At 39.2% G+C, this 20,602-nt stretch overlaps 1 protein-coding gene across 7 annotated transcripts in view; it reads left to right on the top strand.

Moving 5' to 3' along the window:
• akap13a (A-kinase anchoring protein 13a) overlaps positions 1-20,602 on the top strand; it is a 124,143-nt gene that overhangs the window by 14,396 nt on the left and 89,145 nt on the right. For all 7 annotated transcript variants that reach the window (XM_085157923.1, XM_085158239.1, XM_085158161.1 and 4 more), the window contains exons 2-3: positions 5,065-5,108; positions 15,155-15,308. In XM_085157923.1, coding sequence (XP_085014049.1) covers positions 5,076-5,108; positions 15,155-15,308 — 187 coding nt within the window. In that variant the 5' untranslated portion in view covers positions 5,065-5,075. The remainder of the gene's footprint in view (positions 1-5,064; positions 5,109-15,154; positions 15,309-20,602) is intronic.

The following is a 20,602-nucleotide window of genomic DNA, read 5'->3' on the forward strand; positions in this document are numbered from 1 at the left end:
GAAAAGAAACTAAACCACGAGGAAAACCTACAGGTTTGCAGGTGCAAACACCTGCAGTTTGCATCAGAGTAAGTAAAACCGCAGGTGTGAAAATGCAATAAGGCTCCAGGTCTGTCGGTGAGGATAGTGGTCCCTGTGTTTGTGAGAGGCAGCCAATCAGGAAGAAGCTGTCTTAAGGCGAAAGGAGCTAAAACAGCTTGTTTCAGTGGATGGTCATCTGCATGTCATCTGACATACCACAAATACATAAGCCATACAATGGATATTAACTCTAATCTAGTATTTCTTCAATGTGGTGTTTTTACTCTACCTTAAGCAAAAACTGGGTACTTTTTGTACTTAAAGTTTTGAGTTTAGCTACGACTTTGAATATAGTAACTAACCAGTGGAGTGTAGCCTGTGTGCTAAACGCAGGTTGTTACCATCTGTGAGTTCTGTAAGCCCCTGACAGGCTGTGATCCATCAACCTGTTCAGAATTTGTTTAATCTTTCCTCTTGATGTTTTGTCTTGAGATATAAATACAGGCAAACGGACCCACTGTTTATAACCATTAGTTTTAAGGCCCAGGCTTCACTGTTCTTCAGGACAGATCATGTTATCCAAAAGTCCTTAAAGGTGAACGCTTTTGTTAATAAAGGTAATCAGTGGCAGGGACAATCATTTAACAGTTTATTTAAAACCTAAGTGTGTGCGTGCCTGAGTGTGTGTGTTTCTCAAAGTAATGACAGTATTGTAAATCTGTTATGGCAGAGTATGGCATCAGCATATCTCCCACCTTTGGTCTGGTGACATGTAACTTATTACTTGGAAATTATTTACAAACATACTAACCGACAAGTATTGGTTAGTGGGTTTGTGTTTCTGTGTGTGCTGCCTGTCAGTCATGAAGCTGAAGTTAGTTGCCGTGACAAGATGAAAAATCACCCAAGAGGAAGTTCTGGAGGTCTGGTGTAATAATAAAGGCCCCTCCATGAACTCTAGGCAGACGGTGGAGCAATTACATCCTGAGATGATGCAGTAGATCTTTGTCAATTTCCTTTTATTTGGTGTTCACAGCTCTACATTATATCAGGAATAAAGAACTCAAAAACAGAAGTGGCCAGAGTATGGAATGAGGTGGATGGCCATATCACTACCCAGCGTTTAGCTTGGCTTTTTTTTCAAAAGGGAAATGGCCAAAGTGCATTTAGATAGTGTGCTTAACTTTTGTACTCCGATTACTCACTTGTTTTATTTTCTCTCTTAACTAAATATTTGTAAGCTTGAACTGTTTTACTAGTTTACTGCTGCTTAATGCACTCTCGCTCTAAACAGACGAACGGCCACTTATTCTGTTTGTTGTTGAGATCTGTAGATGTTAAAGATTGATTTAAAACAAAACAAGAGCCTAACAAGAGCTTTTTCTTGGAAAAGAACATTTACCATAACTGGCTGGCAAAATCAGGGTGTCACAAGGACTTTTGGCCCCCTTAATGAATTTGAAGAAGTGAGCAAAATAAGCTGCTGTGTGCGGCTGCCAGGTGTGAAGGCGTCGCAAATGTAAAGCACGACACAGCTGATAAAGGGCACACAAACCTGCATTTGGATGAGTAAGTGTTATCATCTCTGTCCTCAGTAGTGAAAAATGTGAATGTAGCACAGCCTCTGCTTCCAACCAGATATTGTTGTGTTGTGCACTGAGTTAAGTCAGCGGTCACTTAGATATCACATTAGCAAAATAACAAGGACCCACTGGCTGCACAAGTCAATAAAGCTGTCAGTCTGCCCTGTTGAAACGTCCTTGAGTAAAGACTCCTACCCATGCCGTGCCTGGAGTAGTTATAAAAAGAGCACTAGGAGACGACAAATGTTCCAAATATGAAAATATAAAAGAAGCAGTGGGACTGTTGAGGACATTACGTGAGAGTCTTATCAGTCAAAGTTGTGCATGTGGTGAGTGAGGAAGCTGGTCTCTGGCCCAGTGCACTTAAGGCAAGAGGATTAGGCTCCAGAGTATTATTAGAGCTACTGATTATCCCCTTACCTGATCTGCCTAATTCTAGTTCAAGCCTATTTATTTAGAAGAAAAAGTGGAAAATAGTTTGGTTTGGGCTACAGAAAGTGAATTGGTCTCGCTGCACTTGAGCGCTCTGTTGAGTCCAGCATAGATTCCTTTGGAGTTCTCTGCTGAACTCATTAGGTCTTGGCCTTTTTTGACGCTGCCTCCCCCGCTGTGAGGTTCATGTGATTAATGCACTGTTGACCACTGCAGGCCTGCAGCAATGACTTGTTTTGGTGCCAAAGAACAGCAAACAAAAGAGAAAATTTTCTCTGCAAATAACCAAGGAGAGTGGTCTCAAAAGTGACCAGTCCCTTGACTCACTGATGAACACAAGCAGCCCAATATCTCCACAAGAAAGTTCAACACAAAGGTTTCAAATCCATTCATCCTCAAGTCTAAAGCTGTTATGCATTTGTTTGGATGTAATTACACACCCACTGCCTCTGACCTTGCGCCCAGAGAAAGGCTTTGAGGCCCGCATCCTCGAGTGGGAGTGAGGAATCGAATGTGAACATAAGCTGATAAATCCTGCTAACTGATCATACAAATCCTTGTAAAAGAACTAAACGTCAAAATATATTGGTGGTTTACTTTTCTTGCTTTATTTATTTTTTAGTGAGGGACTAATCAGTGATAAGAGGAGGCAGGAACCCACGTGTGATCCAGTGTGTGTCTGTTCTGTACTCTTAACCTCCCACCGAGTATTGGGACAACCGCCAGAGCCAAGCTTAACTGCCACCTTGTCCACAGCAATGTTCTGAAGAGCTGCTGTACATGCTTCCTGTTCCAGTATCCAGAATATTTCAGTTAGCAAGCATCAGTAGGATAGAGTAGTCCCAGTGGCAGTTTGCTAGCATTTTCCAAAGTACTGCAAAATATGTATAGGGTTTAATGTTCTAGCTACGAGGGTCTTTTCTGCATAAAGTAATTTTTGACACCCCAAAGAGATTTTAATCAAATAAATAAATAAATAACCAGTACTGGAATTAAGTTATTTTTTAGCCTGTTTTATAAATTGGGATTTTATTTAATCAGGCATATATATTACACATGTATTCCCTGTAGCCCATGTTCTCTATTAATAATGAATGTCTGTACTGTGCAAAAGGAGGGCCTAAGGAAGGAAAGGGTCTTACACATTAATATAATTTTTTTTCATTTTTTTCAGATATATAATATTCTAATGTTTTGGGAAATAAAGTGTTTATTCCATATTGCATTTTGTTGGCTTTTTCAAAAGTAAGCAATGTCAATGTAACAAATTTGTCAATAATTAATTTTCAGTATGATTTTCTGGATATGTATTTGTCTGACACAGACTTAAAGGATTTTCTAAAAGGGTAATAAACAAAACCCCACTAAGCTTACATGTCGTAATCTTCATTATTTAATTATCTTCTGTCCCTTTTGAACTGTGCGGCAAGCTCTGGAGCTGCGACTGATACATTATCAAGTCATTAAGTTGTTATGGCTGACACGTTAGAAAATATTTGCTTATTTATACAACCAGTGAGCATGGAGGAGTAAAGGCATTCATGTGAAGTTGAGTTTCTGGCCACCTGATGAATCATTTGTTTGGTATTTGTCAATACCCTAGGGAAATATCAGGCTGAGTAAAAGCTAAAGGCCTCCATTATATGTTTACACAAGCTCACACCTACCTTTGTCTGGGCAGGCAGCGTATAGTTCTTCCTCTGAGCAGTTTCTCATTTGGACTAAATTACTCTATAAAGTGAAAGATGTCGCTTGTACTGATGAACCCTCAGAGGATAATTACCAGCTGCAGCAAGGAGGCGTTTTCAGTGCGTGCCTATCTCATCTGCTGCTTCTGCCCTTTCTGGCTCTCCCACAGCGGCATGCTGGCTGCCGTCCTCCTCCTCATGTTAGCTATAGATATCTTTTTCTGACCCTCATTTGCTTTAGCTGCCACATCAGTGCTGGCTGAAGCATGGAAATACTGAAATAAATAATTTAAGTGGTAAGCTGTCACACTGGTTGGACTTTTGGATATTCTCCTGGACACTTTATGGACTCTGTTTAGTTAAAAGCTCTGGTTCAGACTATGTCTGGATCTCAGTAAGCCCTGAGCGTCTGAGTTAAATAACTTTAGCAATATTTGATTGCAGGTCTAGTTATTAACAGTTAATAACAGAGTGCTAATCTCCTCAAACCATATCCGACCTGACTGCTTGGCTCCTTATTTGACACACTTGACTGTAGATTATTGAAGGTAATATGGTTATGGAAGTGAGTTCTGTTTTAGTTTTTAATGCCCACCCACCCACTTTCTTTCTTTCTTTCTTGGCATAAACATGTTAATAACTTATTTGAGGAGTAAGAGCATTGTCAGACTTTGATGTACCAGTTTTGAACAAACCTGTGTCTTTTATGATGATGTCACCTGTCGCTATGTGGAGAAAGACCAATAATAATCCTTCCATCCGTGCATGGTAATGCATTCAGATTGTGTGCACTACAAAGAAGAACTATTCACAGAAAGTCAATGTGTCAGTCTGTATTTGTGTATGTGTGTGAGAGCAGGTCAAGAAGAAGCTGAGCAAAATTGTTGCCTTGGATGCAGCTCAGCACTGGAATAAAACCGTACCCTTTTAAATAGTAAGGAGATCTAAAAATCAATACATGGCAGTCGAGGTTGCTGCCACAAATAATTTAGTGTATGGATAACACTGACCTGGTCGCCACATATATTTAGGCATTTGTTAATATACGTAGGCAGCCTGCACGAGTAAAAAGTGAAGCAAAACAGAGCTAAACACAAAGTCAATTTTAGACCCACCAGAGTCTAGATGTCAATATATGCTAATTTTGCTTAGTGCCTGTAATACAATATAAATATCGGTTTTACAAATTGTTGATAGGATACTATTGTGTTTACAGCTTGCTGTGGTGCCCCTAATGGCCAGACAGGTTTTAGTACCGCTTTAAGACATGATTTTGTTTTATATTACAATATAGATGCCTAATTAGAGTTGTAACCCTTAATTTGTTCTTCTTTTTACAGTGTCCAGGGACATGAAACTCAATCCACAGCAAGCTCCATTATATGTAAGTATCACATAATCACACAACACTAGCAGCAAAGCTGTTGTTCCAGTTCACATAATTATTTTTTCTTTTAACGCTTCTGCATTCACGTGCTGCGTAGGTGTGGTGGTGAAGGCGCTCGATCTGTTGAACCCGTTAAGCCGGGAAACCGTAATTCTTTATCAATATTTGTTTACATGGTTTGATGACCTCATATAATGCCTGGAATGTCAGTTCTTGATTTCCACCTCTCCACCTGATAACAGGTCTAATTAACAGGAACTACTGAAAACAGCTGCGTGGGTGTGCAGGACCAGATAGTGGAGAGCATACTGGACTGCATGCAAATGAACTAAATGTTTAATGTTTGCTGACTGGAAAATGGTCGATACTGTTTTTACTGTCCGCTTCTATGTCTGAGGTCATCATTTTGCATGTTGACACACTGATGATGAAAAAGAAAGAAAATAGACCCACATAACCGAGTAGGATGTGAATGACAAGAAATATTACAAGACAGCATAAAAGTATTCTTCCAAACACATCTTTTTTTAAAATAAATGTTTTAAATAACATTTAAGCACTGTGGCTTCAGTCAGAATAAAACCTTTCACTCCTGGAAGTTTCTTCTTTGATCCATTCATTTTTGAAGAGATACACATCAGGAATACCCTAACCTAGTGTTGTGTAGCTTTGAAGTACATAGGTATCTTAACCACCTGTTACTATGTCAACGTTACAGAGATAAATAGATGAACACTCTCAAAGACAACCAGGTTGTCCAGGTTGAGTATGTTGCCCCTGATATCCTTTGCGTAGAGAGTTTTTTGCATTTGTGACTACATAAAACAATAGCTCAAGGTGCTGTATGCTAATCATTACAAATTTCTGTGCAGTTGTCTGCTGGAGTAAAATATCTGGCGAAAACATGTGGCGAGACACTGTTTCTAAATGACGGACATAGCCATTGTGATGCTCAGTGTGAGCATTTTGATCATTGCTATGTTGATTTTTGGAGCACGAAGTGAGCACGTTTGGACGTATTAAAACTAGAGCTGGGCGATATAAGATTTGTTCATATCACGATATGTTTTTTTCATTTCAGGCGATAACGATATATATCACGATATAAGCCAAATAACTATATTTGTAAGATTTAAATGTGCCGTTGCTCACAAGTAAAATGTGAAATAATCAGCAGCTTGTTTTGATTTAAATATTTATTTCCCATAATAAGTTCAACAGGGTAGATGTACTTAAGGAACATGAGACTTTTTCAGATAAATAAAGGCAAATATTGCAAACTACACAAAAGGCAGCCGCTAAAGCGTTTACGTTTCAAAATAGAACAAACAAAACAGACTACTAAATTGTCAATTCCACTTAGAAACAAAATATTAATTCTAAAAATAAATCTTAGTTTGTTTTACAGAAGAACAGACAAAATTGACTAACTTTTGTCAATATCAAATAAACTGAGATCTAAAAGGAAATTCTCAATCTCTCCTTGTTGTATAGCTTAGCTTTTCAAACAGTTTTAAAATAAAGATGCTACCGGAACATTCTTCAAATCCTAGGTGCAATTATATATATATATATAACTTTAGTCTAACAAAAGCCGAATGACGAATTAGCACTTTTGGTCAGAGATTGAGCATACAGTGGTTTATTGGATTTCCGGACTTGCGTTCGGCACAATTTACAGTGCGCGCTACTCTGTTTTTTTGTCAGACTTGAAATAGCCGAAATACCTTCACACTACGGAACTTCTATGGCTCTTCCGTTCGACAATCTCTCCGGCATTGGAACCATCATCTGTTTTCTCTTCGGTAACCTTCGGTCACGCTCTCGGTAGATTTTTCTCTAGTCGGCACACTCATTTCCTCCATTACCCAGGCGGCACGGCGGCTGGCTGCTTCCCAAACAAATACACATGTGCGGCTTGGCACTTGTGCTGTACGTAACAAGTCACGTGACGTGACGCTGCAGCTGTGATTGGTTCGGCTCTGCGCTACTTAATTTGGATTGGCTGTTCTTCTTTTTTTTTTTTAAGAGAACAAGAGAGATGAGGCCTATCGCAATAGTTTAATTTTTCTATCGAGAAAACGTTATTTCATAATACATATCGTTATCGTTCTATCGCCCAGCTCTAATTAAAACCATATTTGGGTACAAATGAACGAGCTGGACATTGGAGTCTGTTGGGAGTGACTCTTGAAGATGGTCTCAAGCGGCCACTACACAATGGCTTAACTTTTTAACCCTGGAGCTTGCTGCTTGCTTGAGTCTCTTGTCATTCTCAGTCCTTTGTCCCGTCCTTTGGAGCGAGGCACCTGTGTGTTTTGCTTCAGCGAAGTCACGTGAGGTAGATCAAGTAGATGAGATGTAGCTTGTTGCTGAGGTCGTCTCAGATTGCCGAACTGTGTGGCATATCATGTGGGTTATGTCAGCAGTTTTCTAGCTACTTTCATTGTCGCTGGCCAAAGCTTGGCAACACAGCTGGTGTTCAACTTGTAAATGTAACGCTTTGCATTGTCGCTCATATTGCTGATCAGGCCATATGGCTTTTTCCACTCACTCCTCCTTTTAAGTTCAATCAATTTCATGATCCTTTTAGCTGCTATTGTTGTTTTGGAGATGGTGAGTTTGCATAATGGTGTAAAAACAGATAGCTTGGCTTTACTTAAAAAACTAAATAAAATAAATGAATAGCAATTCTGCGAACTTGCTTAAAAAAGAGTAGTCTTTATTTAAGGGAGGGAATTGTAATCTTTATTTTGAGTGTGCATCACTTAAGGAGGATAAGCCACATTTGCTTCATTAGTATTTTAAAGTAAATTTAAACCCACTTTATACAACCTTGGTTTTACAGATAACGCAGTATCTGTAATTAAACTACAAAACCTAATATAGATATGGTTACATGCACCACTTCAAACTGATTGGCACATGTGAGTGATATATGCAATCCCTTAATATCAAAATTTCCATTTATAGCTCATTTATAACTCTTAATTACTGACTTTTGAATTACGTCCAAAATGGACTTCCAGGTAGAGTTAAAATGTCTTTGAGTGCTACTGGGGTTTCTGCAGTATTTGATAAATATTTAATGAGGTTTGTGTTTTGAGGGGAGTTTCTGAGTTGATCTTAGTGGTTACACTGGTCTCCTATCACTGGCAGGTGTAGAAGGCACATAGGAAATGAGATAAGTGAGGGAATGTGTGTGCTTGTGTATGTGTGTCTCTCTAAAGGCTATACTGGCTCACACATTAACCACCCAGACAACCTTATCTGTGATTTACACTCAAACTCCAGGCAGGCAGTCAGGCCTCATTAGACATCAGATTTTAGAAACTTATCACAGCAGTTCACAGTGAGATAGCTCATAGGGGTTAAGTAGTCAGCCTGTAATTGTATCGTTAAAAAAAAAAAAAAAAGATATAGTTCATGGGCTCTACCTTCTAGATGAAATGGCAGCCCCAGTCTATAAGTGCAGAACTAAATCTAGAAGCTACATATTCTGAGAAGAACAGAGGTCAAGGCCTTGATATTCTTGCAATATTACTTTGTCCTCAGAAGGATTCTTAATGAGCATGTTATGGGTAAAGAAATTGAGTAAGGGCTGATTTTATTTTAGCGAGCGCTGGGAGAGGGTTACATGATTTGTTAGGCAGGGGATTAGTTGTGGGTGTTCTTAACAAAATGAGTTTTCTTTCCATAACAGCGAGACTCTGTTGTTCTAGCTGTGAGTAAACATGCTATTTACATTCTTGGCATTTAGCAGACAATGTTTCCAGAGCGGCTTACAATTAAATAAGCAGGTAGGGGTTCAGTGGTTAACACAGCATGCGTGACTGTGGGCATGGTACCAGTTACATGGGCTGAACCTGTGTAACTGCTTGGTTATTGTCTCCAGGTTAAAGCTTCTCTGGATAACTACAATTATACTATTTTTTTTAATGGCTTCCAGAGCCTTTAAATGAATTGCAGCCAATATTCTATAGCTGGCATATTGACATGGCACGTATCAATACAGCCAAAATGGTTACGAGACGTACACACACTGTCATGAAGTATGTCGGACTGTTTTATGTACTGGCTTTCATGTGTAGTCACGAGAAAAAGGAACGTTTTCACTCTATGAAGTAGGAATTAAGAGGGTAAGTAGTAGCCAGGTGCTGCTAATCAATTGCACGTGATTAACTAACCATCTGCCAGAATGACCATCTCTGTAAAAACAGACGCTTTAGCCGTTTGCCAATCTCTGAACATTCAGACATGTTTTAACACAGCGGGACAATCTTTCCAGACTGGACATCTCAGGAAATTCACCAGAAGTTGAGACTGTGTAATGCTCAGAAAAACTGCACATAAGCCAGTTTGTGACATTGTAGTTACAAACAGAATGAGCAATTGTATGAAAGGGTTGCCTGAAGAACGCCTCTTTTTTTCTGAAACAAATATGGCAGCATGGCTTAGGTGTGCAAACTTGCAAGATGTTTGCCAATTTGGAGATGTTTGTCCATAATACACAGTGCCAACCAAACCAAACACAACATATCAGTGCTTCATGCCAGTTGTTAAGTGCAGTGGTTGATGGTTGATAACTCGGGCTTTTTTGCAGTCTAAGGACCTGAGCACTTTGCAGTCATGGAGTGAGCTGTGAATTCTTCTATGTACCAAAGTATTCTAGTCAAATGTGAGGCCATCTGTCAGACAGCTATAGCTTGGCTGAAAATGATCCCAAACACAATAGCAAATTTACAACAGAATAGCTGAAAAAGAAAAGTGTTGCAATCGCCCAAAGTGCAGACCTCAGTCGGGCTGAAATGTTGTTGTGGGACGTTAAGGTATGCATAAAGCTAAGCTGTAAAGAAGAGTCGGTCAACATTTCCCCACAAAGATACGAGAGCCTAATAAAACGATACAGGAACTGATAACTTCAAGTTATAAAGGGAGTTCTATAAGCTGTCCTGTGAGTACTTAGTTTTCAAAGCAATAAAAAGACCGCCATAGTGATTTCTTGATTATTAGCATAATAAAGACAAAATTGACTTTGAAATGATAAAGCTGCACGTGCTGGGAGATTACAGATTGATAGCTAACAGCCAGTGTTGTATTGCTCTTGGCTGCTACTGTGGGCTGTGGGTCATACATACATACACATTTACTTTGCACTGTTATGTGCATGCTGCTAAATTCAATACTATTTGACACAGTACACAAGTTAGTATCATGAATGACATTAACTGATGAAGTTATCTGGTTTAGCTTTTGTGACCTATTTGTTACATTGGCTGTATCTATATCAAGCAATAAAGCAACCTCAGGGTTGGACATTTCAGGCAAAAAAAATACTTCTCTGATTTCCACTGCTGGCAGTATAGTATTAGGATTATTGCCCAAAGATTGTCCCCCAGAGCAGACTGCTCTAAAATCAGTGTGACATGTTAGCTTCACCTGGAGTAGCCTGCATGATATTTCACATTTTTGTTCTTATTTAAAGGAGTCCCACACAAAACAGCTTTTCTTGGTCTGACGGACGGTAAATTTGAGCAGTTTCTTTCTTTTTTTTTTTTTTGTGGGCAAACAGCTTATAGGTTTATTTTTGTTAATGTTTTAATAGCACATTAAACCAGACTACAGTAAAAATAAGTGGCGGGGTGTCTTTTAGATTAGAATTAAAATAGCTGCATAAACTATTAGATTTTTTTGCATAAATTAATATCCCAAAAATCCCGTCCCTTGCTGCGTGAATGTGGCAATGGTTTGTTTGTAACATTTGTAATAATGTAAACAGTCAGTCAGTCACAGGACTTCCTTACGCCTTAGTCATGCTGGTATTTTTCTTCCACGGATTTCTGGCTAAAAGTAGTTTTGCCCCAGTTTTACTGACATTAATATTTGGCATAAGGGTTTCATTTTATACAACTAGGTTTATTATACATTATCGTAGCTAACATTAGCTTACTTGCTAACTCTGATGATCTGTTTGTGAAGCTCTAATTTTTTAGATTATGCTGCAGTCAGTTCACATATTGGCAATACAAACATTTCATTGCATGAAGAATGCTGCTTGGTGCATGTTTACCTCCTGAAGGGACAAGGGATGCTCTGTGTGTCAGCAGACTTGTAAGATGTGGGTTGCTTAATTTGCTCTGCCAATGTTTCATGTTAGTGTGTAAACAGGGGCCGGTTTTGCTCCGTAAATTGGGTTTGAAATTGTATGTTGGGAACAAAAGCAGCAAAGGGTAAACCATGCAAAAGGTTGCAATATATGGCTTCCAAAAGAAGGGTCTCATGTTGAGTTGGCTTTAGTTGCTTGTAAAAATAAAAATGGCTTAATGCCACGAAGGATGAATCACAATGCCAAGCAATTACACCCATAAACTTTGAGGCTAACTTTTTAATGAACATCATTAAAAGATGTTTTTGTTGTTGTTGTTTTTTAAAAAATGTGCTGTTATTGCAGATTTCATGTGACAGAGTGCACAAAAAGATACAAATGAAGATCTAATGGATTTAAGTAACAAGTGACAATTAGTTTGGGTGGTGAAGTGAAGGCTAGAGCTGCCTGTAGTAAGAAACAAAGCCTGAGTTAAGTGAACAATCACTAAAATTTCCATATAAGTTTAAAAATAATTATCAGTGTGAAGTCGTAACAGTATATGCAAATGCTTAAAACCAAGCCTTACCTTACCTGGACAGATGAAACCAGCGCTGCAGCAGGATGTGTGGAAAAGGCTACACGCATATGCATATTTAAAAAGAGGGGGTTGGGTTCATAGTCTCCAGCTGTGCTTTTGATGCTGCTTTAAAAGCTGCCTGTTCCCTATTGAAGCTCCATGATTAGCAGGTCAATACCCCAGCAGGTCACTTAGTTAAGCACTTATAACCAGCAGAGAGCACAGTCATACAGTGGCTGAAAGACATCCATTTGAACACCGCTTTAAAACCGCAGGTTTGTTTTTCTATATTAAGCGGGAGAGTCACTGCAATATTTCCTTTTTCCCATTTTAATTACTGTTGTTTTGAAAACTTAATGTCAGCAGGGTTAGTTTTATTGTGGGGTTTCTGTGTGCTCGTTTGTTTGTGTGTAGCTACATTCCCTCCCTTCTCCAGCAGATGTTTCACATCTCTGGCTTTTCACCTTCACCTTCACTCCCACCTCCTGCTGACATATTTGAAGTACTGAAACTGATCAGATCTGGTTGATCTGATCATTCAGATCTATGCTGTAATTTTCTTCTGTTTAAATAATTGAATTTCAAACACCAAGATTGAATATTCTAAGATTTGTGTTATTTATTTTGTCCCCTTTAAAGTGTTTTTCTTTGTTAGGAAATTATCAATCGCTTATAATGGTATTTACAAAGGTGGGTATTAACTTTGGTGGAATAAGGAGATTTTGGTGGGCTGCTTTAAGAAATCTGAGCACCTATTGTGTCAAAAAGCAGCAGAGTGGTATTCAGACTGAGGTAATTTCCCACTCGCCTCCAGCGATGGAGAGAAAACCATTTCTCCATTTGCTTCTCTTTTGTTCGTTGTGAAAACGTGGAACTTATTTCACACTAATACGTTTTCATTTTCACGTGGAGTACAAACTCACAAATCCTCTGAGGTACCAATCCTTTCAATAGCACCGAGCCCTAATTTCCAATCTGGGCTCAGGATAAGAGATGAGTTTTTAATGGAGAAAATGTCATGCCTGCTGGCTTCCTCCCATCTACTACTCATTTACTTCAGTGGCTCTGCTTTTTAAAACTGATACTGGCTGTGCATAGAAAAGCCTACACCCTTTCCATTGTGCGCAGTCCTGGTTGTCTGAAGGTTACTGAAGGCTTTTTTTCTGGCTGTATGGCCTCTGGGCTATGTGGTTGTCTTTGACCACATTTTGCCCCCTCACATTGTTAAGCATCAGTAGTGGCTTGCCAAACAGAGACCTTGCAATGTTGAGGTTGCTGGTTTGCCTAGCTGCTGTCCACCTGCTGATATCCGCCTGCGAGGAACATGGCCCGGAGGCTCCCGTTTTATAAGAGAAGGAGGAGACACCTTTAACCCTGTTAAGCTCAGATCGTCACGACAGACTGCTCACGTTGGACGAGGCCAGCGAAAAGACTGCAACGGTGGCCAGATTAAGTGGGTTGAAATGTCCCATTATCCCTCCTCCATGTCAAGAAGCTGCACTCCTACAGTGGAAAGCAGCTAATTCTGAACAATATCCCTATTTTTTGTTACTATTTCTCCTCCTCGGTGTCCTCAGATGATGCTCTGTCACAAATCAGCCAATTGTCAATTGTCACTAAATCTGTACTTTTAAATGTATTAAGAAAATGTGTAGACAAATTGATGGTTTGGTTTATTTTATTTTATTTTATTTAGTTTATTGGCCAGTGGCAGTGTACAATAAATACCTGTTATAAGTTAATTTTCACCCGTAATTTCTGGTTGGAAGCATTTAATGGTGGAAAAACAAAATCCTGCGTACTAAAAGAGCCATGGCAAAGCTGAACCGCAAGGCACAAACTTAGCATCTGCACCTGCTGATGATGCAGAATACATGAAAAAGGACAAACAGCATAGTTTTTGTACTGGCTGGTCTTTGCATTATAATTACATGGCTGTGTTTTTAGTACCACCCTGAACCTTTTTAGCTGCTTAGCTTACACTGTTGTGTTTATTTCATTATATTTTTGGTAAATGGCCTGTATTTATATAGCGCTTTACTAGTCCCTACGGACCCCAAAGCGCTTTACATATCCAGTCATCCACCCATTCACACACACATTCACACACACATTCACACACTGGTGATGGCAAGCTACATTGTAGCCACAGCCACCCTGGGGCGCACTGACAGAGGCGAGGCTGCCGGACACTGGCACCACCGGGCCCTCTGACCACCACCAGTAGGCAACGGGTGAAGTGTCTTGCCCAAGGACACAACGACCGAGACTGTCCAAGCCGGGGCTCGAACCGGCAACCTTCCGATTACAAGGCGAACTTCCAACTCTTCAGCCACGTTCGCCCAGCATATTTTTATTTGTAATGTTCTAACAAAAAAGGGCTAATAGAAAATCCAGCTTACATGAGAAGACTGTTTATTCAAATTTCTTTTTTTTTAAAGACTACAAGACTAAAAGAGCCACGGCAAAGCTGTTTTAGTTGTTGTTGTGATGATTATTATTGTATTTGATTTCTAAGCTGAATGTGCTTCTTTGTCTTGTTGTGCTGTTTTCTGATGGTGACTGTGCTCACACTGTTTTGCAGACGTCCAGCTCCTCCTCCATGTTGTCTGCTTGTTTCTTTGTTAATGACGTGGTGTGTAACATTTCATCAGCAATCAAACATTACCATATTTAATTTGAGGCGTTAATGTAATTGCTGTAAACAACTGCGGTGCTAAGAAGATCAGGAGTCTCCGCACGCACTATTATTCACTCTTAAGATCTGGTATCCACTTGTCCAGAGTCGAGTTCACACCTGGTACTGCAGCCAATAAATGCATCTAAAGTGACAAACAGTGATTGAATTACACTGACTTGATGGCGTTAGATTGGTGTCTATGGCTAAGCAGATGAACCAAGACATGTAGGCCACTGAGAAGAGGGCTGAGTTAGACTGCAGGCATCTGCAAGTGGATGTATGGTTATAAGTTACATCCAAATGCATCTTTATTTGCATTTGGATGTATTTAGAAGAGTTAAAGTTTTAGCATAAAAATAGTCAGTGTTCCTCTTACTTGAGCACTGATGGAAAATTTGCTTGTTTTGCTGCACTCGGCAGAGCTGATTCCTGATATGTGAGCTTAGCTGCATGTGTTCAACATTTCATCAGCTTACAGATCAGATCTAATAGTAACAAAAATATGAAATATATAGCTTCTTTTTTATTTTTAAGAAGGAAATGATGAATTACAAAAGTTAGATTTACAACAGTTATTTACTCCATGTCAGCGTGATTAAATGATATGTGCCCATTTCATGTTATAAACATGTCTTTTCTTTTTGTGTCTTTCTGTTTTTCCTTTTCCCTCCTAACGTTCTGTCTGCGTGCCTCTGCAGGGTCATTGTGTTATCACAGTACAGCTCAGTGATGACGAGCTGGCTGGTAGTGAGGAGGGCGTGGACTACTTCCTGCTGTTCGCTGGCAGTACACAGAGGCACCTGACCAGCACCCTGAGGAGCAGTCATGACACCTTGCAGGCTTTGTGTCCCGGTAAGCCATCGTACCCACAATGCCTTGCAGCTTACTAGCACCCAAAGGATGGCAGCTCCACCTACAGCTTTTAATATTTGTTAGAGACTGTGTTTGCAGACACTTTTAAATAAGATTAGCCTGGATTATTAACAACTAAAGCTGATGCTCTATGAAAGTGCACCAGCTGTTTTATTTAGGAATGTTTTGTCAGTATCTCGTTGGGCCGCCTCATGCCTTAAGAACTGCTGACGTAAATTCATCAAGATGGTACGTCTGTGTCAGCAAATGGAGATTTTGGCTCACACTGGCATGACAGCATCACATAGTTACATCCGTGATACATTCCACCACATCCACACCACAAGTGCTCTGTTAGATTGAGATCTTGTGCCTGTGGAAACTATTTAAGTACGGTGAACTCATTGTCGTGTTCAAGAAACCAGTTGGAGCTCAGTTGATTTGAGCTTTCTGGCAGAACATCTAATCCTGCTGAAAAGAGCCTTCAGAAAAAGGTGTATGTTGTGGTCATGAAGGGATGGACAGCAACAAAACATGGGTAGGCTGTGCCCTGAGTCTGCCAAGAAGAGCCCGAATCATTGATAAAAGGGAGGATGTTTGCTTTTGTTATGTTTACACCAATTCTGACCAGTTTCTTAACTGACAGGACTGGCACCCAGTTTGGCTCTCTGCTGCTATAGCCCATCTGCTTCAAGGTTTAATGCGTTTCACATGCAGCGATGCTCTTTTGCCCAGAGAACTGCTGCTCGCTTTATATTTTACTTATCATTCTATAAAAACCCTAGAGATGGTTTTGTGGGAAAATCCTAGTAGATCAACAGTTTCTGAAATAATCAGACCGGCCCATTTTGAACAACCATGTTCAAAATCACCTAAATCACCTTTCTGACACTCAGTTTGAACTTCAGCAGGTTGTCTTGACCATGTCTACATGCATAAATGCATTGAGTTGCATTTCCTTATGCTTGACTAAGTAAATATTTGCATTAAGAAGCAACTGAACTTGTCTATTTAACAAAGTAAATGTATTTTATGCCCTTACTTGTCACTTTACTTTAGCACCTGTCCACTTTATTGTAATTCAGTACAGTATCAGCATTTACATACATGAAAGAGCACCCCCAGTAATTTGACCTCATTTCTAAACCTTTATAGCCATCATAAAAGTCGACTTTATGGCAGATCACTTGTATTGTATTTGTGTATTTGAGTCAAAACATAGTAGCAGTGCTCCAGAAGAACTGAGGTTTGAACATTATCTTAAAAGGTGGTTTTAAATTCTTCTGTATTCATCATGTGCTGCATCCCAAATTAATATTAAAAGAGGCGTTAAACCAGGAAGGAGGAAAAAAAAGATTAATCATCTGCTACCACTGTCCTCATTTTAAACTAATGTTTTGTTTTGGAGAAAGAGGAATCACTTCACTTTCTAGAGTCTATCCCATTTATCACTCCTCTTGGAGCTTTTCCCACTTTTTCTGCTTGCAAAATGGAACATATTTGGTCTGAATTGTTTTTCTGTGCTTTTTCTTGGAAAATAAACAAGAATCAACAGGAAACCTTGATAGCAAAGGTCAGAGATCTCTGCACACACAAAGTAGGTAGTCAAAACTGCAATGCAACTGTGACCCTGTGACCAGAGTTCATGTTAATTGAATATTTTCAGTCACTGACTGATCAGAGCATAAGAGGAATCAGCTATGACATTAAGTTATTCCAGACCATCTGGGCTTTTGAAGATAAATATTACATTATAAAAAATCTCAAGCTCTTAGGGAACATCAGAGCTTACTGGAGGTCACATGTTTTGGATGTGGTAACAAGGGTTCATGCTACTAAAATGTTCATGTAATAAAATCTGGTCTTATGATATAAGAAATGTCACTGACGTCATTGCTTCCTTCAATGGTCCACGTTCCACAGAGGAAAATAAAAGTGGCAGGATTATAAACTGTGTTTATCTTGGTACGAGTTCCACTAAATTAATGCTTAAAGTTGGGAGGGAGTTGGTGTCACTTTACCAGCAGATTAGCTTTGCTTCAATGCTTTCTCCATCAGGCCCTTCTGGGCTCTAAAGGGATCAACTAGTTCGCGGGATAGAGTTCCCAGGGGACCTGGGAAAATGACTGCAAACTCACTGAATCACTGCTTTGGATTAAGATATCTCTGATTCAAATAATATTTATCAAGCTGCCTGGTAGCCTTCTGACTGCGTTGGTAGCGACATACAACATTGACAAATTATAAAATATATGGATCTGTTGTTACAGAAAGTTTTCTCCCAGAACAAAGGGTATTACAGACGTGCAAATGTGGCTGATCTTGTTGTAGAGCACGTGGAGTAGATTCCAGAAATTATATGTGAATTCATGCAATGCTTAATAACTACAAGTGGGAAATCAGTTTTGAAACTGGCTGTGTGTGTTGACATCTTGTTGGGAGTGGACAGATGGACCATGGCAGTGTTCCCTGACTTTCTCTTTGTTTTCTTCTTTTAGAGAAAACTGAAAAAATGAGCAACTTTTCAATCGTATTTTGCCAAATTAACACATTTTAAAAAGCAATTGCTACAGTAACACAGAGGATGTCAAAACAGAGGTGAAAAATATAAAGTGAAATGAACTTGAATTAATATGATTGTTTTCTTGTTTTTTAGGGAAAATATGTAGGCTTTTCTTTTTTTTCTTCAAAAAATTATGTCTGTGCAGTTGCACTGATAACATGTACCCACGTTTAGGAGAAGTTAACAGTGAATCTTTTTTCATTGTAAATAACCGATGAAAAGTGAGGTGTGCGTTGTGTGTACTTTTTCCTGCTTCTGAAGTGGGGCGTGCCAAAAAAGAGCCACCGCAATAATATATCAAGTTGTCCTCAACTCAAGTAACTTTGTTTTATGGCTTTCTACTTTAGGGCTTTACACACCGTGTACACTTTACACATGGTGAAATCCAGAGCAGAGGAAGGAAGAGAAACTAGTCGGACTAAAAATGATTCCAAAACGTAGTAGATTAAAAATGTTATATTTTTAAATTGATTTGACGGGCCTGTTGCTCTTCTCACCAGCTGAGGTAGGCTCCAGTTCCCTGTGACCCAGATTTGAATAAGTGGTTAAGAAAATGAACAAATGCATTAATGGATAAATTGATTTCTACTTAATATATTTCTCTATGGTTTCTTGGGGAGGAAAGTGGGTTCAGAGTGTGAGGTTGAGTTCCCATGTCGGGGACAGGCACTGACCCACTCCCTAAGCAATAGTTATGAAACCACTGTGGACATTAGTGTGCTTTGTTCAGTCTTTGCAATGTGACTTGTGAGTAAATGGCTGTTAGTCATAAGAATTTAACACATGTTCCATTAAGTGAAATAATATTGTGATTGTATTTGTATTAATTAGGATTTAAATCAGCATTGCAGCTCTGCACTCGTTTGTAGCTCATTACTGTGACAAAATGAGTTCACCATTTCATCCAAGTAGTGCTTCTAAAATGAGAAAAAATTCAATTAATGGAGTGATTAAATTGAATAAAGATACTTTTTTTTAAAAGTCAAATTTATGCTTGATTTCCTCTTATTAGAGCAGATTGAATTAAAGCAATATTTTGATTTATCTAAGAACAGCACAGGTGTTACTAATAACATTAACACCTGCCTTGTTAATAATTTTTATTTAATTGTTCTGAGCCAGCATGGACTGTTGGTAATGTGAAATTGAGCTTACAGCACATATTATGTTGGGATCGCCACGTCATCACTTTCTGCGCCCTGTTTAACGCTCCATCATATTTGACCCATTGAACCATAGACTATATGTAAAAGATGAATGCAGCTAACCAATGTCACCCAATATCCACAACATTAGTGTTTTAGATGGTGCCATTTCAAGCCTTGATTATATTTTTGGCATCCACAAACCCACTAGGGTCTACTAGGGTCTGAGTGACGTACAGTGGTGTGGACGTAGTTATGATTGTGTTTTTTCTTTTTGTGGACTACTACGTGGACTCGTTCATAGGGAATTTACATTATAATGTGCCAACTACACCCCAGGCAGGAGACTTCAAGTAGGCATCACAGAAGTATAACGGGTGTCCCTGTCTGCAGCAGTATAATCTGGGCTTTAATTTTTTGGATGTCAACTTTGCCAGTCTAAGTTATCAGCTAGCTGCAACCATAAATTCCGCAGGTGCGTAGCAAAGATGAAGATATTTGGCAATTAATACTAAGTAACATAAAAAAACCCCAACAACTTTCATTCATCAAAAATTAAAATACAATCTTCTTATAAGCCCAAACCATTTTATGTTAATATTACATTGAATCAAAAATAGTGAGGTAAGGCTTACTGTTGCAAATAACTGCAGCTGCCTGTGACAGCACACCTATAAATGAGTTTGTATTAGGGCTGTTGATATAACTCTATATATCGGATGACGATATAAAAACGTCTATTGTTTCATTTTAGGCTATCGTTTCTTTCGTGGTGTCGCAAAATAAACTCTTTATGGCAGTATTTTTTCATCGTTTTGATGGTCACTGTAGTGGCTATATTAATTTCTTAAAGTTCTCTATTTCTCTTATATTTAATATAACCACACTACCAACGGACAAGCGCCTGTTTTTATGCATTGTGGTTAGCAACAACGACGGTAACACCATCGCGTATCCGCTTGTTTATGTTCCACATAAACCTTTCACAATAAAGCTCAAGATCCTGTTGAGACTTTTCAAAATAAACTGAATCACGTGAAAGAGAAGATTATTTACGGATGAGAAGTAAAAAAGAGCCGTCAGGTGCTAAAAAATAAACCTTAGACTCAAACGTTAGAACAGGCTTTTCCCCGCAGCATGCTGTGTAATAAATACTCACAAAGAAAACGGCGGCCGTTACAACTTATGTCTGAAAATGTATCGTTTCATGCATCGGTTAAAACACTCGACTCCAGCTACATGACGCGCAGCTCGATTTGCGACTTCCCGCAAGTCGAGCTGCCCGAGATTCACAGAATTTGCAGAAAATGTTACATTTTTGTGATTTATTTCGTTATCGGGACGATAGAATTCTTATATCGGGATATAAGATTTTGGTCATATCGCACAGCCCTAGTTTGTATACCCACTGTATAGTTGCTATGTCGTCAAAAAGTATGCATAGAGACCAAAATAGTTCTTGCCAGCCACTAGTGGCCACTCCAGAAAGTGTAGTTTTCTGGCACTACAGCGTTGACGATGTTTATGTTACTATTAGAGATACTGTCAGTGACCAATATTTCAATTGATTCAGCCTGCATAAGCTG

This window comes from Neolamprologus multifasciatus, chromosome 1 (assembly GCF_963576455.1).
Source record: "Neolamprologus multifasciatus chromosome 1, fNeoMul1.2, whole genome shotgun sequence".
NCBI lineage: Eukaryota > Metazoa > Chordata > Actinopteri > Cichliformes > Cichlidae > Neolamprologus > Neolamprologus multifasciatus.